General features: G+C 50.5%; 1 protein-coding gene across 2 annotated transcripts in view; it reads left to right on the top strand.

Moving 5' to 3' along the window:
- The window catches only part of MAP2K5 (mitogen-activated protein kinase kinase 5), a 111,428-nt gene that overhangs the window by 60,261 nt on the left and 27,006 nt on the right, over positions 1–24,161 (top strand). For both annotated transcript variants that reach the window (XM_077317405.1, XM_077317404.1), the window contains exons 17-19: positions 7,470–7,499; positions 21,206–21,232; positions 21,569–21,601. In XM_077317405.1, coding sequence (XP_077173520.1) covers positions 7,470–7,499; positions 21,206–21,232; positions 21,569–21,601 — 90 coding nt within the window. The remainder of the gene's footprint in view (positions 1–7,469; positions 7,500–21,205; positions 21,233–21,568; positions 21,602–24,161) is intronic.

Consider the following 24,161-nt stretch of genomic DNA (forward strand, 5'->3'; position numbering starts at 1 on the left):
TTATACTTTTGGACTTCTGTGTTACGTGTTTAATTGCTTCACTGGGCTGTTCCCAGTTTTTGCACTTCCCTGAAGTTAGGGAGTTTCTTTTGGCAAAGACCGTCAGTGACCACAATCAACCATATTGTGATTTTCTACTAACCTCAGACGTTTTTTTTTCCCTTTCACCTGGAGGTTGGCAGCCTGGTAGCCCAGAGTGCCTCCGGTGAACACCCTGGAAGAACCTTCGGGGAGCAGATGGCGCTGAGCTAGGCAGACCCGTGGTGTGCCGCTGTGTGCCTGTTCTCCAGCTGGGTCTTCCGCAAGCATCCCCAAGGCCCCGCCGGTTGCGAGGAGGGGGCTTCTGGATCCAAGGGCGTGGCTCCCAGGGAGAGATCCGGGCTCTGGATCCCTGCCTTTTGCCAATCAAGCCCGGCACCCTCGACAAGCGCTTGGACCGAAGCAAACGGCCTTCCTTGCGGAGCAGAGACATAAGCGGCATCCTGGCGGTCGGGGGAGGATTCCTCTTGCTCCTGGGAGTGTTAAAGAAGACGGATGGTCCAGAAGCAAGAGAGAGCAGAGGTGCCTCTTGGGATCTGCTTACCAGTCCTGTAATATTGAGTTGGGGCAGGCATTGTTGGTGTCGCATCGTAAACATACACACACACACACACACACCCCAGAGCTCCTCGCAATGATTCTGTGGGATGTTTCTCTCGCACTTCTTCCAGGGCTGGCGTCCCTCTCTGCTTGCCAGGGTTTTGCGTTTCTCCCAAAATTTCATTCTCCCCACCAGCTGGGGAAGCAGCTGAGGCTTAACCAGGAAAACGGTAGAGCCGTTTCTACACAGGAAAGCACCATACAAGTTTATCATGGCTGCTGTCAGGGTCTGGGATCCCAGCAGCCCCTTGTCTTTTGTGGCCCTCAGTAGGGTCTGTTGCCAGAACGGGGGATCTCGGAGCCAGGGCAGTCCTGTTCAAAGAAGAAGAGCTGTTTTGTTCATGCCCCACTTTTTACCACCCGAAGGAGTCTCAGAGCAGCTTCCAATCTCCTTCCCTTCCACCCCCTCACAACAGACCCCCCTGGGAGGTAGGTGGAACTGAGAGAGCTCTGAGAGAACTGGGACTGGCCCAAGCTCACCCACCTGGCTGCATGTGGAAGCGGAGTGGGGAATTGAACCCAGTTCTCCAGATTAGCGATTCCAGGAGATCTCCAAGCTTCGCTGGGGGCTGGCCGCCCTGTCCGGGGGTGAGTTTGCCAGAGTATCCTTCATGGGGAGGGAAATAATATCTTCAGCAAGAGCAGTAGCTCGGTCTTTGTGCAAAATTCGGCCTGCGGCTCAGAATGAGCACAGGCCTGGCTAAAAAAGCAAAACGGCCTCTGCTTTTCTGTCCAGTAACGGGAGACGGTTCGTGTGCAGGAGCCGGCACATGGCCAGCGTGGCTCGCTGAGATGACAGCTGGCAAAGGGCTGGGGCGGGGCGGGATCCCTGATTTCCTTCCGTCTTTCTTTTTTGTTGCTTTGAATTATTGAAGGCCGTATCTTTTATTCAAGACATTTGTACAGGTGCCTCTGCTGGAGATGGAGACACCCAGATATTGGTCTGTAGAATGTAACCTTGTGTGTGTGTGAGAGAGAGAGAGCTTTGCATCTGTCAGCCGTCTTGGTGGCCCCAGAGTGGGCCAAAAGGCTGGGAATGATTTTTGTAAACTAGAGAAGAATAGGACAATCGTAATGTGTGTTTAATGTTCTTTAATTTGTATTTCCTTTTAACCCTGAACTGAGCCACCTCCTGGAGACCCTTGGGCTTTGGGAGATGCCCGCACATAGAACCTTGTACCTGGAATCAAACTCGGCTGGTCTTCAAGGTGCCCCTGGCTTCGGACTTCGTTTAGACTTGCACGGTGGCCAACAAAAGATGCAGCAAGGGCCTCTGAGCTCTGCAGGACTTAGGCCACGTATTACTGTGTCAACGAAAGCCACTTCCCTTTGAGAATCCTCATGAGAATCCCGAATCTAGCGCTACGGGCAAGGGTGCGTGTTCCCTCTGTCCTTGTCAGGGTGCCGCTGCATTCTGGGCCAGCTGGTTTTTTCCCAACCGAATGTAGGAGCATCTTAATTGCTCTTCCCCCCTCCCCTGGTATGATTGGGGGGGGGGCTTGTTGCCATGGGCTGCCTTGTGGCAACACAAGCTGATGTCCGGCTTTCCCACTGGCGGAAGGGGGGGGGGGTGAAGGTTCCAGCACCTCAGGCCCGGGTCATGAATTAATGATGGCCTCGGTGGTGGGGGAGGCCCATCCGAAAAGCTGGGGGCAAGGAAGTTGCCTAGCGGAGGGCTATCAATCACCCAGTGACCATAACTTCTGGTAATTAGTGTATTTTATGGGCCTTTGCTTCAGCGGCTCGGAAGCACATATGCTCCAATCGCGGCAGAACTCAGGCGGGGTAATATTCTGGGATGATTGATCCGCCTGCTGCGCTGGGAGGTAACCCTGCGTTAAGGGAAGATGGCGAACCAAGCTGCAATAAAGTGGAACTTTAGGTAAAGTCTGCTCAGGTTGAGACCTTGGTGTGGCTTCTCCTCTCGCCCTCCCCCCCCATCCCTTCTAGCACTCAGGAGGCGAGCTTTGTTCTGGAGAAATAAATAAAACAGCTGCTCAGACAGGCAGACGGACGGATGAAAAGAGAAAGAATTCTGGAACCGTGACCGAAAAGGCCGTGTCATGCAGCATTCAGCTTCCTGTGTGGAAGCAAGATGGTGGTGCCACCTGTAGCTGCTCCACACCTGATCAGATTGTCTAGGACGGTTGGTTGGTTGGTTGGTTGGTTGGTTGGTTGGTTGGTTGGTTGGTTGGTTGGTTGGTTGGTTGGTTGATTGATTGATTGATTGATTGATTGATTGATTGATTGATTGATTGATTGATTGATTGATTGATTGATTGATTGATTGGGGTTTAGTCCCATCACGAGAAAACAAAAGTCACTTTTGAGAGCCAGTTTGGTGTAGTGGTTAGGAGTGCGGACTTCTAATCTGGCATGCCGGGTTCGATTCTGCGCTCCCCCACATGCAGCCAGCTGGGTGACCTTGGGCTCGCCACGGCACTGATAAAGCTGTTCTGACCGGGCAGTGATATCAGGGCTCTCTCAGCCTCACCCACCTCACAGGGTGTCTGTTGTGGGGAGAGGAGGGAAGGCGACTGTAAGCCGCTTTGAGCCTCCTTCGGGTAGGGAAGAACCGGCATATAAGAACCAACTCTTCTTTTTCTTCTTCTTCACTGAACAAGTTCTAAATGTAAGTCTGTATGATTTTATTTAATAACGCTAGGAAATGTTGAAGGCGGCAGAAAAAGAAGACCCAAATTCAGATGAATTGACTCCACCATAGAAGCCGTGGCCTGAGTTCGCAAGGCCTGAGTGTGGCTGTTAACATTAGGATGTTTTGAAGGTCCTCATTTTATAGGGTGGTCATGTTGGAAGGGACGTAATGACACTTCACACACACAGTAATCACAAAGTGATTTTTGCCGATAAAATGCTGAAATCAGCAGTGAATGTAGCTTCAGGTGGGTTTCCATGTTGGTCTGAAACAGCAGCACAACATTCAGGTCCAGGAGCACCTTTTAAGACCAGCAAGGTGTTATTCAGTGTACAAGCTTTTGTGTGCAAGCCATTTGGACTCGAATTCAGCAGTGGCCTATAATTTATTATTGTGGTTGTTGTCGTCCTTGTTGTCAAACGAAGGTCAATTAAACATGGGTTAGGGTTGCTCTCGCCACCGTGTCTCTCCAGACGAGGCCGTTTCTCTGTTCCTCGCACTCGTGGCCCTCGGCAGGGGCTGCCTGTTGCACAGGTTATCGGCTAATGGTCTTATGCATTAAAAATGGGGGGGGGGCACCCGGTGGTTCTACGTCCTTGCACGGCTTCATTTCTAAGCCCTTGGTGGCTTCGGTGTGCAGCTGCGAACGGCAGGCGGAAGATTAAATTAATTTGTAACTCTCCTTTTCTTCTCCGCCTCCTGGACCTGGTTTACTCTTGTTCTTTGTCACCAGTTTAAACTCCGAAGCGCTTTAGCGTGGGGAAATTGCTGTTAGATCCTCTTGGATCCTTTTTTAGAACTCCGCAATAAAAGGAGAGATGACTCAGGCGTAGGTAGGGATGGAAAACGGAAGGCTTTCCGCTTTCAGTATTTAATATTTATCAGGGTCCGCTAAGGCGACTTTAAACCTGGTATCCGGAAAGCTACAAATGGGTCTTGGAAATGAAATCTTACCTGGTGGGATCCAGGTAATCCAGTTGTTATTTCGGCTGGCGCGGGCGTGTTTTTCAGTCCCCGGCGTCTGAGCGTTCCAAACTGGTGCCTGCTTTCCTCTAAATTGAGGGTTTAACGGCAGTGCACAATCTAAATGCAAAATCCTGAGATGGAAATTTAATTGTGTAAAATGTGCGCAAAGTAATTAAGAACAAATTTTAGAACATTTCAGACTATAAAGTCCTTCTTTAGCTCGATCACAAGCAGCATCTTAAGTGCTTATTTTCAATTTGCAGTTATGCTGAGAAACATGGAATGTGACTAAATAAAGTCATCCCCTGCTCTTCTGTATAACTGTAAATTAAAAAAAAAACAACTTGCAAGTTGTACAGAGTAATCGAAGGATGGGGGGGGGCAGAATTGATAGCTTCCCTGTGCTTAAAAAAAGTTCAAAATGTTCTTGCCTCGGTTACTTCTTGAATGTGAACATAAGATCATCAGAAGAGCCCTGCTGGATCAGCCCTGGGGTCCATCCAGTCCAGCATCCGGTCTCACATAGTGGCCAACCAGTTCTCCCGAAGGGCCAACAACAAGCATGGAGGCTGAGCCTTCATAAGAACATCAGGAGAGCCCTGCTGGATCAGCCCAGTGGCCCATCTAGTCCAGCATCCTGTCTCACATGGTGGCCAACCAGTTCCCCCAAGGAGCCAACAACAGGGCATGGAGGCTGAGCCTGCATAAGAACATCAGAAGAGCCCTGCTGGATCAGCCCTGGGGTCTATCCAGTCCAGCATCCCATCTCACATGGTGACCAACAACAGATCAGGGCCTAGTTGTTTGCCTTGCGTTTTTGTCCCTGTGTTCAGACCTAAATGCGTTTACCCCTGGGATCCCCAAATTTTGGACGACTAAGGACACATTTGGAATTCTGACCCACAGCGGTGGGCCCAGCCACGAAACGGCTGCTGCAGCTTCCCTTCAGCCACGCGGTGAAGTTCCTTCTGCAGCATCCACAGCTGCGGCCAAAGCAGTCTTGAAAAATCTGCACAGCCCATCAAGTCTTCCAATAGCCAGTCTGAACCCTTCCTAGGCAAAAGGCCCACCTGGCCCCACCCACTTCCTGGAACCGCTTGGTGGGCACCGTGTTGGGGACCTTTGGTTCACCGCCATTACAAGCCATGTGGGCCTGAGGGGGCCCAGGTGAGGCATACCCCGAGGGCTTGGTTGCTGACCCTTCTCCCTGTCAGCTTGGGGGCGCTGGGAAAGTGGGGCAGGGCGATATCTCTCAGCAGGGCCCGGATCCAGGGTGCTCTTCTCCTTCCTGCTTTAGGATGCTTAGGGCTGATCCTGCGTTGAGCAGGGGGTTGGACTAGATGGCCTCTATGGCCCCCTTCCAACTCTAGGATTCCGTGATTCCCCTTTCCGTATGGAATCTGAATAATCAAGAGAGGGGGGTAATGGGGATTTGGATAAGAGGGGGGTTGGCCGTGGCTCTATTAACTTGTCAAGTCGGGAGGACTCAGGAGCTAAGCGGGAGTAATGGGAAGACACTCCCAAGCCTTCCGTGGAGCAGGGAAGGGAGACTTCTGACTGACTGCCTCAACTGGAGCACATTTGTCTTTTCAATTTTCCTCTGGGGATTAGATATCATTTTATGTTCAAATCGCTTCTGTCGTGTGGATTCGCGGCTCAGAAACTCTAATCTGTTTGTTTTCGCGGGGAGGGTCGGTGTGGGCTTTTATTTGGGGGGGGGGGACTCCTTTGCTGTAGCTGTTAGCCTATTTATAAATCTGAATCTACATACAGAGGTCATTGGTTGGCTGAACTTAAAACCATTTTACTCAGTAAATTTAATTAAGAAAATACAGTGCAACTCATAAGCAAATGAGTTTTTTTTTTCCCCCCCTAGTTTTAAAGCAAGCCATGCTCTTGAGCGCTGATTGCCTCGCTCGACCCCTGGTGGTACTGAAACAGGCAAAATTAAAAAGGACATTAAGGCTTCATTAAATCTGAAACACATTTAGTACAGTGACATATCTGCAGGCTATTTCGTGGAAGATTACAGGCTCTTTTGTGAGTTTCTTAATTTATAATACCTTGACAATGGGCGGGGGTGGGGGGGTAGGGAAGGGGGACTCGGCGTAGCCCGAACGAACTGGGTTTCTTGCTCCTGATACGTTCAGGAATTTCGGCGCCATACCTGACCGGTCTGAATTCCGAGGATCTTTCCCTTCCACCGAAGATGGATCTAATCCGCCTTCCGTGCCAATGTACGGAAATGCAGTCCAGCCCTCCATTCAGAATAAGTGAGGTTGGCCTACATTTAATTACATAAGCACCATTTGGACAGATTTGCATTCCAAATGCCTCGGTTGTGCTAGTCATTGAGCTGCTCTGACGTGGGAAGCCCTGGCTAGGCCCATCTCATCCCATCTCAGAAGTTCAGCAGGGTCGGCCCCAGAGGGGACTCGGATGCGAGACCCCCAAGTAGCTCCAGGGTAGCTGTGCAGAGGCAAGCCATGACTCTCGCCTTGAAAATCCCAAAGGATCGCTCGGTGTGGGGCTCAGTGTGGCTTTCGCTCCTCTCCTCTCCAGTTTATCCTCACGACAACCATGTGAGGTAGGCGAGGCTGGGAGTACATGGTGGTCACCCACCAAGCTTCCTTGGTGTAAAGCCAGGATTCGAACCTGAGTCGGCCAGAGCCTGGGCCGATACCGTATTGACTCTGCTCTGCTGGCATGGATTTCTGACATGGGGAAAGGCCATGCCACGTGTTTCGTGTGGGGCTGCCTATCAGGAGGGGAAAATCAACAAGCAATAAGTAAACTCTTTTCCAGGTGCTCATCCAAGCTTCCCGAATTCATCAAACTCCCCCCCCCCCACTGCCATATTGAAGTACAAAGAGATAATTTATATAGCTTCCCCATCTGCATTTGTTTGTGGGCATGGGATGCCGGTTTTTCTGCAAACAGAATTTGGGTTGGGAGGGCGGACGATGAAAACATTCCCAATCGGCTCCTTGCCCCTTGTTGTCCGTTCTTTAAAAAAACAGCTCTTCTTGTTTAGACGGTGCTTGTCGTTTTTGCTTCTTTCCATGTTTGTTCTCTAACCCTGCATTGAAATTTTTGAGTTATTTTGTTCCCCCTACTCTCAAGGAAAACCTCTCCTCTCCCCCCCCCCACCTTTGCCAGCCCCCGGTGCAAATCTTTCTAACTAGACAAATATTATTTCCTTTCCCAGCTCGCTCTCGGGAGGTTCCCGTATCCTCAGGTAAGAATGTTCATTACCTCTCCTGCCGCTGCGGCGTTCATCCCTATGTATGAAGCAGCCGTGGGCCTTGCAGCCAGGCTCAGAGGGGGCTTCCCTATTAAATCAAAAAGGGATGCCGGCACGCTTGCCGAAAACCTACATCGGCCCCGGTGGTGGGCGGGGGGTGTTTCATTATTGGTTTTTTTTACTCAAGGTTTCTTCTGCCTGTTTGAGACTATATGAATGGGCTGGGGCAGGATGGGGAGCGAAGCCTGCTTTTATTTAAGGGAATGAGATAGAGAATTGCTTTAAAATTATATTTTGTTCATGCCGGTTTTGAAAATTGTACGTTTTTAGCACTGCAGTCCAGCTGGGGTTTTTTTTGGGGGGGGGAGGGGGTGGCTCCAGCTGGGGTTTTGGTGTTTTTTGAGGTCCATCAGACAAGGGTTATCATGGTAGGTTTGACAGCTGACCCCGGTTGTGCCCCCTTGGACCCTGCTAATAAACTGACGTGGGATGAACCCCAACTCTAAGGCCTAATTGCTCCCCTATCCCATTTCCTTCTGTTTGTTTGGTGATTCATCTTTCCGCTCCCCCTCCCGTGTATGGGGAGACAAGCTCTGCCCCCCCAGGAAGGAGCCCCTGCTGAGCGGAGCACACAATCCACTTTGCCTGTGTTAATGCGCGCACTTAAATGGCAGCGTGATCGTACTGCTGTCTGCTCCGCGAGGGGCATAAGGAAGTGTAAACTTGAACCAAGAGAAACTCTTTTGCCTCCATAGACGAAATGGTTCATCTGGGTCTCTGTGGCGTCTGGGAGGGACGGGGCGAGGGAGCGTGTGGGTGGTTTGCTCTCATCTCTTCATCTCCTCTGCCCGGTGGAATTCTGCGCTTTGGAGCCTGTTGCCCGTTTTCAGATGCGCTCTGCGTTTTTTTAATGCAGGCCAGTTTGAGCATTTGGAAAAGCTTCCCCAATTTAATCTGACGGGGTGTTAAAATGTTTGCTCTGATTCTCCTCTTGCTGCTACTTTTATTTGTTTGTTGTTGTTGTTGTTTTTTTTTTTGGGGGGGGGGTTGTTGCTGTGATTCTGGCCTGACCGCTGTTCTGAACAAGTTTCTGTGCAGAGACAGGATAGAAACATGCTGAATATTGAACCTCTCTACAAGGTTCACAGCCATATATGAGGACTAAGACTCTCTGTCCCTTGGAACGGCATCATTGGTCTGGGGAAGGGGATATGGGAAGGCATTTTAGCATGCAATTGATCCTCGGCAACCTTAATCTACTCTGGAAGACCTTGACTCTGATATGGAGGCAGAGGCAGAAACAGCAGGGGCTGTGGCTCAGTGGCAGAGCCTCTGCTTGGCAGGCAGAAGGTCCCAGGTTCAATCCCTCCAGCTAAAAGGAGCAGGTGATGGGAGAGACTTCCACTTGAAGACCCCGGAGAACTGCTACCGGTCTGGGTAGGCAACACTGACTCAGATGGGCCCAGGGTCTGACTCAGGAGGCAGCTTCATACATTCCAAAGGCCCTCAGACCATATCCAGCTGGCAATCCTCAGTCATCCCACGGCGACCCCCACTTAGTCTTGCCTCAACAAACCTTTCCAAAAAAGCCATTTCCGAACAAGGGGTTAAATCAGGGGTAGTCAAACTGCGGCCCTCCAGATGTCCATGGACTACAATTCCCAGGAGCCCCCTGCCAGCGTTCGCTGGCAGGGGGCTCCTGGGAATTGTAGTCCATGGACTTCTGGAGGGCCGCAGTTTGACTACCCCTGGGTTAAATAAATAAAACAAATCTTTAGTCTTCTCACTCGGGGCAGGTGACGACTTCATTGAAGTACGGCCCTTGCGGTTTCCGCAACCTGAGTATGGATCTCAGAGGAAATTATTCTCACTCCCGAGAAAACTATCCCTCCTTTTCCCAGAAGAACTGCATGCGATGTCTAAAGGGTGAAACTTGGCCGTTGTGTTCTCCCGAACGCGTTGGGCCTTTGGGACACTGAAGCGCAGTCTACCGGAAGCTCCTTTGGAAAGAGCTCTTGGGACGTCTTGCACAGCTCCGAGCCATTTCCGTGGGCCGTCCGTCAGTGGGAGCCGACCCCCAGGGGACGGTACCCACTCTCCCCCCCTCCCCCGCCCCCAAGTCTTGGCTCCATCAGGCCAAAGTGCCCGGAGCCATGTCTGATTTAAAGATGGTGTTGGTCTCTGCTCTTTAAGCATCTATTAACTTGCTATTATTATGCAAATAACACCCACTAATTTATGCATGGTTAGATTATGCAGATGCCTCACCCTCCTGGATCTTGAATAATAGGAAAGGACCTAGTCCCCTTCTTCTGCTTAGGAGCACTTTTTAGAAACGCACTGATCTTCTGATTTGAAAGATTCAGCGGATGTCAAGTTTTTACAGTCATGGCTTTGTGTGGACAGTATGATTTTTTTTTTGGTACTTCCGCTCTCTTTTGAAAAAGCTCTGGCCCTGGTTGAGGACCGATGTGCTTCTTAAGCTCTCTCCCCCCCCCCTCTTCAGACCGGTCCATCTGCCCGAAATAAAATCCTTAATGGGACCCAACTCAAAGGCATCTTTGAGGTTAAAACAGCATGGGATCCTGAATGGGGAATTGTGTTTTCCTCTTTGTCACTCCTGGGGGCATCACAGCCCTGCTCAGCATGGAACAACTCCCATGTGCCCCTACAGGGCTACTCAAAGACCATTTGCCTAATGGGCATTCTTCTGAATCTTATATACAGTTACCCCTCGTTCTTGAGCGGGGAGAAGGACGGCTTCCGCCAGTCACGTTTTCCGCTGGAGCCTGTGCTTTCAGGGTGTGATGTTGAGCTGTGGGGTTTAGATCCCCCCTCCCCTCCCTCCCCCCCCCACCCCGTTGCAGTTCACTTGCAAATGTGTCAACTTGCAGAGAAAACATTGAAATATGGTGATAATTAGACGAGGCACCGCTGTTGCCAGGTGTTTAAGCAGGCGGAGCCTTGGAGTTTGATCAATACAGCCAATGTCTGATTCTCTTGATGTTTTTATTAACGTATCGTTGGGATCATCACCGCCCGACTCTTCGTCAGACTAAGAACTGACCATCATAACAGGAGGAATTTAAAAGCAAGAGTCCTACTGTTATGATGGTCAATCTGACGAAGAGTGCTTGCCCTCGAAAGCTCACGCCTTGAATACATCTTTGTCGCTCTTAAAGGTGCTACTGGACTCTGATTTTAGTGTGCGACTTCAGACCAACACGGCTACTCGTTTGAATCTAGTATTAAACAAGTCTTGCTCATCATCGTTCTTCTGTGCAGGCCCTTTTCAAAAAATGCACCTCTTGTGGGGCAAAGATGACACAAAGATTTTAGTGTGTGTGTGTGTGTGTGGGGGGGTTTGAAGGGCACAACATCCCCACATGTAAGGCTAGCCAACACATCACTTCCAAAGTTCGGGGGGGTTAGGGCATCAAAACTTAAAGCAGCATTGGGGGCAAGTCCTCAAAGCCTTGGATCCTTTGTCTAAGGTGACCCCTGGGGAAAAAAATTGCCTGTTGCTGCATCCTTAGGATTTGAGTGTTGGGCACCAAGGCCATCAAACTCTCTAAGCCAGGGGTAGTCAACCTGTGGCCCTCCAGATGTCCATGGACTACAATTCCCACGAGCCCCTGCCAGCCTTCGCTGGCAGGGGCTCATGGGAATTGTAGTCCATGGACATCTGGAGGGCCACAGGTTGACTACCCCTGCTCTAAGCCACATATTATTGCTGGTCAGCGTTCTGCGGATTCTGCAGCATTTGCCATCATTCTCAGACGTCACACCTGGGCCTATTCTGCACCCGATAGATAATGCACTTTCAAGGCACTTTAGAAGTAGATTTTCCTGTTCCGCACAGCAGGATAATCCAGCTGCCAAAGCACCTTGAAAGTGCATTATCCTAGGTGTGCGGAATGGGCCCTGGTTGAGGTCAGCAGCACATGCCTGTGGCCCCCGGAGGCTTTGGGCTGGAAGAACTTCTCCGATGGCAGACCTGCTCAATACTCGATGAACAACAGTTACAGGTAAGGCTCAACTTTGTGTTTCAAAAACCACCCATTGCCTTAATGCGCGCTGGGCCACATTCTCCAACGTTGAGCAGAAAGAGTTGCAGGAGGGTAAAAGGCTTTTGCGGAGTTGGAAGGCCCACAGCAGATCAGTTGAGACTGCAGAATGCAGCTTGGGAAGGACAGCTCGGTACAGATTCTCCTTCTGGAACCCAGATTGTCCGGATTAAATCGCAGTTTAATGGAGGGCAGTAGCTTGTTTAGACTGTGCTGGCTGAGAAATATTAGGAACTGTCCTTTGGCAAAAGAATCTCTGTGGGTATTCAAACTACTCCAGAAGCGTTGGAGGGTAACCCCGCACCTCCTGACCCCAAGAGGGTTTCAAGAAATGTATTTAAACTCTTCAGCCTAGATCTGGCTAAAAATGGTTGGAAACCCACCCCCCGCCCCCTGTTTTTGGATACACTTGCAGATCTTTGTTAATAAATTACATCAAAACGACTCGGAAGTTCGGAAGGGGGAGGGAAGACGGCACTTCTCTCCCCAACCCCCTGCTTAAAAAAAAAAAAAATCTGAGCAAATAGTGCCCCCCAGTATTGTAAAGCTTTGAATGTTTTCACACCCCATTAATTTATTACTTCTCCTTCATCTTTAAATTTCATTTTTTCAACCAAAAAAAAAAAAGTCTTCTAGCTCCCTGCTGCTTGTGAGATTTCCATCTTGTTGTTAATTTTCTCTGCTCCATATGGAGCACCAGACATTTCACCTGGAGGCTGTACTAGATTCTTCTGTAGTGATCGCGCTTCCGGAGGGCAGAGCTGTCATTTCAGGTTCCCGGTGCATCTGTCTGTGCCAACCACTTTCTCCCCTTCCCTCCCCCTCCCCTTCTCCACTGGCACCGGAGACGTGTGAATAACAATTTCGGGGGCACCTGAGATTCGGAGGGGGAGGGAGGCTCGCGCACGGCGGAGCATCTCCGCAACTTGCCAGGGAGTTAGCTCTGTGGCCGGGAAAGCTTGCCGTGCAGACGGGCGTGGCCAGCCCTTCCGTTTGAGGCTGGGCTGGAGGAGTGCGGTCCCGAGCACGGGGAAGGGGAAGGGGAAGGAAGGCGTAAATATTTCATCCCGCCTTGTCATTGATTAGAGAAGAGCCTCTAATTTCATCTCACCCCATGTTGCGATTAATTTGCATTCTTTGTCAGAAGTTAATGGAGTTTTTTATGGTTCAGTCTAAAATCCTTGAAGACATCCGCCAAGTTGATCTGATGTTTATACAACCGCCAGCGGAAAATATATTTTTTTGGTTGTTTTTTTTTGTTTTGCCTTTGATTGATGGTGCGCTTGATGTGCGCTCCAAACGGCTTTTAAAGCTGTTTTTAAGAATTATTTGAATAAAATGCAAGCGAGATATTGTTATAACGAGCAAGATTATCTGTTAAAAATCTGTTTCAAATCAGGGACTTGATAAGGAGGGGAGGGGAGGAACCCATCCCATCCCACCCCCCAAAAAAGAGGAGAGAAGTAGCCAATGGCAAATGTGTCTTTCCAGGCGTTCCTGACGCAGGCATGGCAGTGAGTAGCCGTAATCCTGGAACTGGCAAAGCCACCAGGGATGTGATTGGGTGCGCTGCCCCTCCGGGAAGGGGGGGCGTCTGCAGCGGTGGCCTTTGACCCCTCCCGGAGCAGCCGGTGAAGCCCCAGCATTGCAAACTTGGCCGGTTCCCATCTCGCCTGGCGGCCTTTTCCTACCTGGCTTTTGCCAAGGGTTTGATGGAGTGTCACCGCCTGGCTCCTAACTCAAAGGGACAAGATGGTTAGGCCAGTTAGCCGAGCAAAATGATGACATATTGCTTCTCTCCGGGTAGAGGCGCCCGGCACGGCGGAAACAAAAGTGAATAATAGAGCATGTTAAAGAGCCTTCCATTCCGCACGGCCCTCTGCTGGGCTGAGTCTTAGGAAGGAGGGCAGCAGTCCAGCTCCCTATTAAAGGGGAATCTTTTTGTGGATCGGTCCAGAGTCCCCGGTGAGACTCTGATTCAAAGGCATGGGCCCGCCCTGCCAGGGTGGCAGCCTCTCTGTGCCCACAACAAGCCAGAGTACTGGGTCCAAACCACAGGCATGCACGGGCAGGGCATCACAGGATCGGGGCAACTGAGTCTTCCTCCTCATCCCCTGGGTGACGTTGACACAAATGAGGTCCCAGTTCTTTCCCCTCCCCTCTTCCCAGCACCCATCTTGGCTCTTTCTCAAGGAAGGGCCTCTCCTTCTCTTCCCCGGCTGGACTTGCTCCTTCCCTTCGGTGCCTCGCGTCATACCCTGGTGCAGCTGAGTGCTTCTTAAATAATAAAATGGACCCCGCCTGCTCGGATCTCTCTGGTCTTTCTCCCACCAGTTTTCTTCTCCTCCTTCTCAGCCTTCCCTGGTCACTCTTCACTTGAGGTCATCTTCTCTTGTCACCTACCAGGTCTCTTCCTCCCACGCCTTGGGGGAAAAGCCCGCTCAGCACCTCAGAAACCTCTGATCTCTCCACCGAAGGGCTGAGTTCGTTCTTCGAATTCAGTGGACTCTTCATAGTCTACCTGAGAAGAAATTGCCAGCTTCCGAAGAGCCCCCTTTAATTAAGGGCAGGTCCTGGGGGAGGCATTCTTCTGATCCTTTGGCTACCCCATGAGCGGATGAATCAGCACCATCCCAGCCAGATCCGATATCTTTTGCCTACCTTTAAAGGCGGCTTTAAGCTTGTCCCGGCCCAAAGGCCCGTCCTGGGAGACGCCATCACAGACCCTTCTCCAGATGCCACCGTCTCCTTTTTCTGCACTCCCCTCCGCCCCGGGAATCAAGTCGAAGCACCCACAGCTGGAATGGCCACTCCCTTCTCCCCCACTTCCCTCCATGTCAACTTCCCTGCTCCCTTCCTTGTCACTCTCAAAGAGCAGCAGGCATGCTCACTTGGGGAAGGGTCATCTCAGAGCCTGTAAAGCACCGGGGGGGCAGGGGCAGGGGGCATGTTGGTCTGCCGGATTGCATCTACAGTCCAGGCCCATAAGATTTTTGGGAGCCAAGACTCCCTTCCCTCTAGCATCCAACAAAGGGACGCTTGATTCTCAGCAGCTCCTACCCTGGAAATCTTGTTGACCTTTAGGGTGAATCCCAAGATCAGCCAACAGGCTTGGGGGAGAGTCATGAATGGTTAATGGGATCTTGGCCATCTCCTTGGCCTGCCCAGGTGACTGCCTGGCTCTTGTTTTCCTCTTGTCTTAGAGGAAGACTTCCAGGGATAATTTGGGAGTTAGGTGTTAGGTGGGAGCCAGTTGGTGTCATGGTCAAGAGCAGTGGCTTCTAATCCAGTGAACCAGGTTTGATTCCCCACTCCTCCACATGCAGCTAGCTGGGTGACCTTGGGCTACTCACAGTCCTGATAGTGCTGCTCTCACAGAGCGGTCCTGTCCGGGTCTCTCAGCCCCACCTACCACACAGGGTGCCTGTTGTGGGGAGAGGAAGGGAAGGCGATTGGAAGCCACGTTGAGATTCTGCTTCTGGCTCCAGGAATCGGGTGGGGGAACGGGATGGATTTGGTTTTCCCCTCCAGCGCTAAAGAAAGTGACCCTCCCAGTGGTCCAGGGGCCTAGAGGGTTGCGTTGCCAGGAGCACCGAAGCCTGCTTCGCCCGTGCGGTGGTCCAGGGGCAGTGTTGTGTTGCCAGGAGCAGTTTGATGCGCACAGCGCCAACCTCTGCACACTTCAGTATCGGAAGGAAGGACGGTAGGTTCAGCCGGGTAGCCATCTTGGTGCTAGCCGCAGGACGGAGCCGGAGCCTGAAAAGGTGGGCGTGCCCACGAAAGCTTCTGCCTGCCATGAAACCGTGTTGGTCTGAGAGGTGACCCTGGACTCTTCCTTTGCTCAGAAGGAAAGGTCTGCATGCACAGAAAGCTCCACCTGTGCTCGGCATTTCCAGCTCTAATTAATGGAAAATCCCACTTCTCCATTGGTTAGCGGCTGGAAAAGTAACTCGTAAACAAGCCCAGGGTGACCTCTCCCCCTCCGTCCTCCTGTTTTAACAGGGAACATTTTGCAAAATGTCTTTTGATTACCCATTCAAAAGCCTTCCCCCCCCCCCCGCGTTCCAAGGAGGGAAAATGCACGTTTATGTATATATTTATTTTTGTTTGCACCAATTTCTCCCTAATTATGATTCCTGCTGATGCCATTGAAAGGGGGCGAGAGAGTGCCTCATCCAAGGACTTCCATTTGAAAGCAATTCATTTATTTGCCTTATCTTAAAGGGCTGAATAATTGGCTGGTTGTAATTGAAGCCACCGCCGTCTGCTGTCTGAAGCCACGGGATTAGCAAGGTCCAAGGTTCTTTTTCTCATAAGTAATCCATAATATTGACTAAGCTTGGCCTGTTTTCATTCCAACACAAGAGCCACTTATCAACCCGGGGAGGGCTGCATAATTTTGTTTAACTGAGCGCATAGAAAACTGTTTTGTTTGGTGTGTTGTTGTTTTTTTCCCCTCCAATTGACAGAAATGTCACTTAAGCATTCATTTATTTGGTGAAAATAAATTGGAAGAGCGGCAGTGAAATTCTCCGCGTGTTTGTCGTCGTCGGATGTTGAAAATACCGGGCCGCTCCGCACATTAAAGCCAAAACGATGCTGCCCCCCATCTTAAATTACAATTAAAGGTCCTTAAGAATGTATTTTATTATGTACAATATTTATCTGCCTTTGTAGGCTGTTGGCTCTTTGCAAAAAGGAAAAGAAAAAAACAGGATTGCAACTTCACATAGTAGCTTTTGTTACCCCCTGTATTTAAAATGTCTAAGGGCACGTGGGTTTTTAATGGCTGAATCAGATACCTCAACATCCTGCAAAATCTGTGGGTTTTTTTAAAAACTTTTTTTGGAAATTAGTTTTATTCTGTTTATTCTTGATTGGAGGCTAGTAGGCCCTTGAAGATCAACAAAACTTTGGGGGAGGGGCAAAGTCAAAACTCACATTGGCAGATACTTTTGACTTCGTCAGAGAGCTTTGACTTATGATAGCTTGCGCCCCCCCAAGTCTTGTTGGACCTACTGGAATGGAATCTAGTTCTTCTGCTGCAAGCCAACGTGGCCCCCCTTTTGGGGGGAAATCCCTGTTTGTAAGTTAGTGGAATAGTGAAACCTACGTTGTGCCTATTTTTCGGTGTTTTAGACTCCGGATCAAAACAGATCTTTCCCCAGGTTTTTAACTTGAGGGATCCCTTGGTTGGTTGGTTGGTTGGTTGGTTGGTTGGTTGGTTGATTAGATTTCTATCCCACCACACCTGGCCCAGCCCGCTCACGGCGACTCACAACTATTAAAACCACTACAATTCCAATACAAACAAAACATCATTTTACATTTCTCTACACAAAAAGCATTGGGGGCTTATACTAATAAATACCTCTCAGCTCTCTAGCCTGGTATCTGATTTTGATATCAGGGAGGCTGCTATTCTATAGAGGAGGGGTCTTTAGATGGCAATTACCTCCCAGCCTCAACCAAGCACCTGGTGTAAGAGTTCCGTCTTGCAGGCCCTGCAGAGCCCAGAGACCTCTGTCTGGGTTTTAGCTCTCCCGGGAGCTCATTCCACCAGGTAGGGACCAGGACTAAACAGGCCCTGGCCCTGGTTGAAGCCAGGTGGGCTTCTCTCGGTCTGGGGACCACTAGCCTCTTGGTATTAGATGAGCAAAGCACTCTCTGAGGGCATGGGCAGGCAGACGGTCCCTCAGCTATGCTGGGCCCAGACCACAAAAGGCCTAAAAAGTCAAAAGCAAAACCTTGAATCGGTAGTTTCTATCTGGAGAACTGTGTTTCAGAGGCTGTTCGAGCCCGTTAGATGTTTCTTTTATGCTGTTTTTATGTCCCCAGGGAGCACTCTTGGCTTGCTTTTATGACTGGCTTTAATAACATTTATGGTATTGTTTTATGGGGGGGGGGTGTTGGTGTCTTTTTTTAACTCTGTGAGCGGCTTCAAGCAGGTCCCTGGAGAAGAGGCATAAATAAAAGAGCCGTGGGTATATTTTAGGCTGCTCTTTATCCACGGACAACAGCAAGATCCTCTCGAGCAAACTGAGTGGGAGGCGCAGCGGACCCTGGGAAGTTGAAATCCTGCCCCTTTCCCCATTCTGCCGGAAGCTCTTACAGCGTGGTCTCCTTAAGGCTCTCACGCTCCAGAGTCTAGAAGAGCACAGCCCTTGAGCGTGGAGGGCTTGCAGGGACAAGAATCACAAGGTCCGCTAATAATACGCAGAACGAAACCCTCGGAGGGCTGCTGAGCGGGCCTTGCTTCCGAAGAGCCTCTTGCGCCTTCCTTGGTTTATCCTCTTCTTTGGTGAAGGCGGCTGGCGTTTGCCACCTCGAAAATAAAGAATGGGGGTTTTATAAGAAGCACACTTGACCCAGGGTCAAGGATGGCGCGGAACACAAGATCGCCCAGGAGAGTAAGCGGCAAGGCGGCGGAGATCCCAAGCAGGAATTGAGCCCCTTTTCCGCCCCTGCTGGCCCAGGGGCCCAGGGACAAGGGATGTTGCATTCACTGGCACAGACTTTCGGGAAACCCTGGAGTTTCTTGACGCTGCTGGGAGGCTTTCCCGAAAGGGTGGGAGTGAATGAATGTTAAAATATTTTTGAATTTGTTCAACATACATTGATAACCATAAGGTGAAAATAATCAATAGGCGTGTTCAAGACGGCCTGGACTAGAAGGGTCGTCTCCTTCCCGATGTCCCTACAGGCCAGCTCCTTCAATTGGGCAGCCCGTAATTGGGGTGGCCAGTTTGGTCTTCAGCAGAGCCCCGGCGTTTCCCATCCTGGCTCTGGCTGGGCGGAAGGGACTCCCTGAAAGGGGGGCTCTTTGGAGGTGTTGCAAGGCCTGTGGGTTTTTCCAGAGTTTTTTTGGGGGGAGGGTTGAAGGTCAGGCACCTTTGAGGCGTGAGAGAAATTTGTGGTTTGCCATTTGACTTTTTATTTTAAACTGAAAACTCTTTTTCACTATCGTTGTATGCCACCTTGAGCCACAAGGAAAGCTGGATATTCGTATTTTCAGTCACTAATACCAGCTTACGGTAGAGCAGATTCTGATCCAGTGTTCTAACCAGCAGGCTGCAGTGGCTCGCCCTTTGCACAAAAGGTCTGCCTGCAGAGCTCACTGGCTTGTTTTGCCTTTACGGAGATGCTCCAGCGTTACCTGGTCCAAGGGCTGGCTGAATTCCTCGTTGTAGAGAGCTTGGGGGGAAAGATGGCGGCCGCACTTGGATTTTGATGGGGCTCTAAGACAAAGTTGATGGGTCATACAAATAGAATAAATAATAATAACAACAAAATATAGCCGTTCTTCTGCCAGGCAACCCGGCTACCCTCTGAAAGTGTCCCTTCCTGTCCATCTCCCGTTCCCGCCCTTCTTCCGGTCCTTCAGCCTTCCCTGCCAAGCGCAAGGGTGGGGGAGGTGGCACCCAATGGGGATGTGGAAACAGCAAAGCCTCCCCCCCCCCCGCGAGCAAGCCCAATTAGCTGTCATTCACGTGGTAAATATTCCATACAGGTTGTCGGACAGATATTTTGCCCCCTGAAATGTAAACAGCATATTGCACGATGCTGGGTCTTAATCGCTCCCGATGACGTGTCGCTGGAAGTAAATGTGATTTACGGCACGCTCTACTTGCATTCTGTGCCACAGCGTCTCCCCTCCGCCCCAAGATGTAGGCCATGTCATCTGTAGAGACGGAATGAGCTGCCTGCCCATTGGCTGCCACGGAGGGGACCTCTGGAGGAGGGTGCCAAAGGCCAGCTGGTATGTGGCTGAGGTGAGGGATTGCCGGCATGAGGCTGCAGGTTCACCCTGCATTTCCCTTACCTGTGAGATGGTCCAAGGGCACTTCTCAGGAGTATATCCCTAAAGCACAGATCCGTAGCGGCTCTTCTGACTGTCTTCCACTGGAGCCCTTCACAGCTTCAAATCTGCTGGCCAGCTGCTGGCCCGTCCTGCCGTAATCAGGGTTATTACTTTATCCAAACAGCATCTGTGAAATTAAATGTATCTTTGCTGCCACTTTAATGCCAACAGGGCCCCAGGAGCCATGAAGCACGTGGAAGGACAAGGGCCTCTGTCCAGGAGCGTTCAAAATTGGGGGTTCGGGAGAGCTTTGGGAATTTTAATCTTTTGGGGCTTAAGGAGTAGTTACTTTTAGTATTTTGACGCATAGGTAATATTTTTAGTAGGCAGCATTCGAGAGGACCTGTATTTATTGGTTATCACTTTGTAGTTCTGTTTATCAAAACAGGATAAGCCGCGTTTACAGGTTGTAAATCCCAGTGATTAAAATGAAGCCCCCCCAGTATTTCTGCTGCAGGGCTGCCCTGTGCTTCCGTGTGTGTTTCTCTTCCTTGGGCGAGTCCTTCTTTCCAAACAGGAAACGGTGACCCGTCTTCCACTGCCCCTTTGCAGAAGAACAGTGTAGGGGTGAGAGTAACGGCCAACCGGTTGTTTGTGTGCGCGCACACACATGCCCTTTTACTACCTGTGTAAACTGGTTACTTCGAAGATGATGCCTGCAGCTAGCCAGGGAGGGAGGGAGGAGAGTTTCCCAAGCTGCCCGTGGAAGCACAGCCATCCATCACTCTGGCAGTGCCCAGCTGAGGATATTGAGCGGAAGGGGCAGGCCAAGTTAACCGTGAGCCAGCCAAAGACCCTTTTGGCCAAAGGAGTCTCTTGCCAGCTGGGGAAGGGTGTTGATGTGGCGGAGAAGAACCGAGTTAGCTGCGTGCGTTTCTGGAACATTCCAAGGGCTCTCTCCAGTGAGAGAAGCCGGTGGGTCGATCGAGGCTACGGTGGAAGAACCGCGTCCTTGGTGCCATCCATCCAGTTGGCCCAGCAGTGGGTCGTCTTGACTGTTAGGAGCTTGGAGACAACGGAGAAGTTCCTCATCAGGCCACTTGTGTGGTGCTGCCCCTCTGAATCTGACAGTATCATGTTGGAGAAAATCTTGGGTGGGTCAAGCAGGCTGGGCAATCTCCAACCAATGACAAGTTTCCCAAAAATATTAGCCGTTTCCGATCCAAGAAAGTCGCTGCGTATGTTCGGAGACGTTCTCAAAAGTGAGGCGTAAACTTACTGTTTTCCAAGGCAGATAGTTCAGCCGCATAATTAAAGTTTCCTTAAAAAGGCGGGGGATTGGGGCGGGGGGGGGGAGGAAGCAAACGCTGGCGGTAATCCAAAATTCTAATTTCTGACTATGATTTAATTTCAATTTTAAATAAATCGGTTTTTAATTTAAAAAGAGTGAGCTTCATAACATTAGCCGAGATTGCAACATTAAGCGCCGTGTTCACCATCGAGCAATATAAAACATTATTTATATCTGAATCGTAAACAGCCTTTTGAAATGGATTATGGTTTTCCTCCCTATTCTAATACAACCTGGAGGGTACTCAAAAGTGTGGTGTGAAATTAACATTCTGCTGACTTTCGCCTATAAATGAGAAGGGAGCTATTAACATTTGTGTATTTTCATTATGTAAATTGTGTTAACACATGCCCACAAATTGCCACCAGCGATACAATAATTTTCTCTCAGTGATCATAATGTGTCCAAGTGAGTCATTTTGATTATGACATGCTAATTACATATTGCTGCCTCTTCTCTCTCCCCCCCCTTCTTTTTTCAGATTCAGAAAAACCAGGGATCTTTAATGGTAAGCTTTATGAGTTTGGGAAAAAAATTCACTTTTCTTTTTCCTGATGGCTGCTTCCCTGGCATGCTTGAATGCCTTGTTTTAAACTTAGCAAATTGCATTTTGCAGAAAATGCAAACCTTTAACTGCCTGTATTAGATTAGGTACCATTAGAAATAATAGGACACCCTGAGCCGCGATGTTTTTATAGGAGTCGGCTGCCGTTGATTAATCTTGCTATATTTTATTGCATTAATGATTTCATCGCTTCCCTCCCCCTGTTCTTTCTGCTCCACTGTAAAGATATTGCATATGGCTTAATACTTCTCTCCCCTCTCCCTCCCCTCTCCATCGCAGCCTCTCCAGTTACTCCAGTGCATTGTTGATGAGGTGAGTCACCGTCTTATGTGCTTTTCACTCCTAAAGTCATTCCTAATGGACTGGAAAGCTTATATTTTGTTTCCTAATGAAGCACAATGGCCTGTCGTTCTCCGCAGATAGACAAGTTGCCTTCTGCTCCTCCCCGCCGTCGAGCACCGGCCGGCCTTGTGCTGCGCGCTGGCATTTCCTGACTCTCCCCATCGGGAAATCCTTGGGCGAGGGGGACTCGCTTCCCGTGAAGTCCGTGTTTTTGTCCTCCCCGATGGCAGAGGGACCCTCTCGAGCCCGCGTGTTAATTGATCACCTCTCCACCTTGCCAGATGTGGCAGTGGCGCTCCGTACCTCTCAACGAGGCAGGCGTTCGGGCGGCTTTGGAGGCCCGCCAAAGGGGACCCCGTTAAAAGGGGTCAGAGTTGAGTTGTAAGCAAGAGCGCGTTGGAAGGTGGCGGGCCGTTTGGGCTCGGCTGGGGGGGGGAGGAACCCGGAACGGGAGGAACCTTGCTGTTTAGACCCCTGTCAGCCAAAGATCCGGAATTGCCTGGTTTTGTTTGCTGTGATGCAGAGATGGCGGAGGGGAATGGCTGCTCCGGGGCTTGTCAAAAGCTCCCTAAGCATAGAGAAGCTGTCCTTCTCCACGGGGATGGAGGGGAGTCTTCGGCTTGGAGGGGGTTTGTTGCAGCCCTTGAAGTTAGCAGATCACTCTCTGGACTGTCACATTGGGTTCCATGTGAAAATGAGATAGGGATGGATGGATGGATGGATGGATGGATGGATGGATGGATGGATGGATGGATGGATGGATGGATGGATGGATGGATGGATGGATGGATGGATGGATGGAGCAGCTACATATCTGGGATCAGGGAGACATTGTTTCTCTTCAACATGTGTAACCATAGCCCAAACTCCATGGGGTTTGTTTTGTATTCCCACATTACTTTTCTCAACTATATTTATTTATTTATTTTTATATTTATATATTGCCACTCTCAAATGTTTCATGATGATTTACAAAAATCCGCAAATACAATAAAATCCCATAGAAACATGGTTAAAACACAATATCAAGATGGCTGATAATAGATATATAACCCACTCTTCCCCCCCCCCCCCCGTTCAGCAAGTTCACTCTCTATGTCAAGCCAATGGCCCATCCAAGCCAACGCTTTGGTTCACTCAGGGGCCAAAACCCAGGGGGCATCAGGAGGTCCAACAGCAGGGCCAGAACTCCAGGAGCCCTCCCACTGTGCCCCCCCCCAAGCCCCAAGAAGACACAACATCCCTGCCCCAGACGTAAGAACATAAGAGGAGCCCTGTTGGGTCAGGCCAGTGGCCCATCCAGTCCAGAACTCTGTGTCACCCAGTGCCCAAAACTCCAGTGCCACCAAGAGGTCAGGTGGTGGAGGCGGAACTCCAGGTGCCCTCCCACCGTGCCCCACCAGCACCAAGAACAGAGTTCCACTGCTCCAGACAGAGTCTTCCATCCAGGGGCTAACAGCCACTCACGGATGCTGCTCCATACGCCTCACAAGAGCTGCGCTTTTGCAGCCAGTTAGAAAAGGCTTCCTCTTGCCCCGGTGGGAGGCAGGGGAGTTGAATGAGGCATCCCTCCCGACACAGCAGCTCAAGGCAGGAACTCCGAAAAGCAGGTCTGTGTCTGGGGACCGATCCAGGATGGCCTCCTTGCCATTAGGGGGCTCCCTTTTCCAGTTCCAGCGGGAAACGGCACTCTTCCGATTGCCAGCACATGAATCAGAGGCGGGAATTAAAGCCACAGAACCCGAAAATCAGAACTCCTGCGGAGTTTGTAATTCACAGCCAGGGAAGCAGAGGGACGCCAAGCCTAGAATCTGTAATTCCATCCTGTTGCGAGCTCTTCCGCTCCGTCTCGAAGGTGGGATTTGAGGGAAGCAAGAGAGGTGGCGTCTGGACAGTATTTCCGGGGTGTAGATGCCCAGAGATCCCCTCCCAGATGACATGGGGTGCGCTGGACTGAGAATTCCCCTGGGAAACATCTGCTTATCCCAAAGAGCTCCTTCAGGGCAAATAGACTGCATGCTCATCAAGTCCCAGCCAGGTTTGGTGTCATGGTTAAAGAGCAGTGGACTCCAATCGGGAGAACTGGGTTCAATTCCCTGCTCCTCCTCCACGTGCAGCCAACAGGGTGACCTTGGGCCAGTCACAGTTCTCTCAGAGCTCTCTCAGCCCCACCTCCCTAACAGGGTGTCTGTTGTGGGGAGAGGACAGGAAAGGGGATTGGAAGCTGCTTTGGGTCTCCTTGAGGTAGAAAGAGGTGGGGAATGAAAAGCCAGCTCTTCTTCTCTCCCCTGCCCCCACTCTCCCCAAATTTGGAAACCTCATAAGCAAGATATGAATGCCTGCACGGGACCTTCTGGGGGGCACCCTGGGATGGGTGGGACGGGTGTCAGCCGTGAACAGGCCCTATTTATTACGTGCCAGCAGAGAATCCATTGGAGCGGCTGCTTGTGGGCCCCAGCTCTACTCCCCCTCCATGAGGACTATAAGCTTGGCTTGGATGGGGCAGTGGTGGTTGTGGTTGTTTTTAAAT

The sequence above is a fragment of the Paroedura picta genome, chromosome 18 (genome assembly GCF_049243985.1).
Source record: "Paroedura picta isolate Pp20150507F chromosome 18, Ppicta_v3.0, whole genome shotgun sequence".
Classification (NCBI taxonomy): domain Eukaryota; kingdom Metazoa; phylum Chordata; class Lepidosauria; order Squamata; family Gekkonidae; genus Paroedura; species Paroedura picta.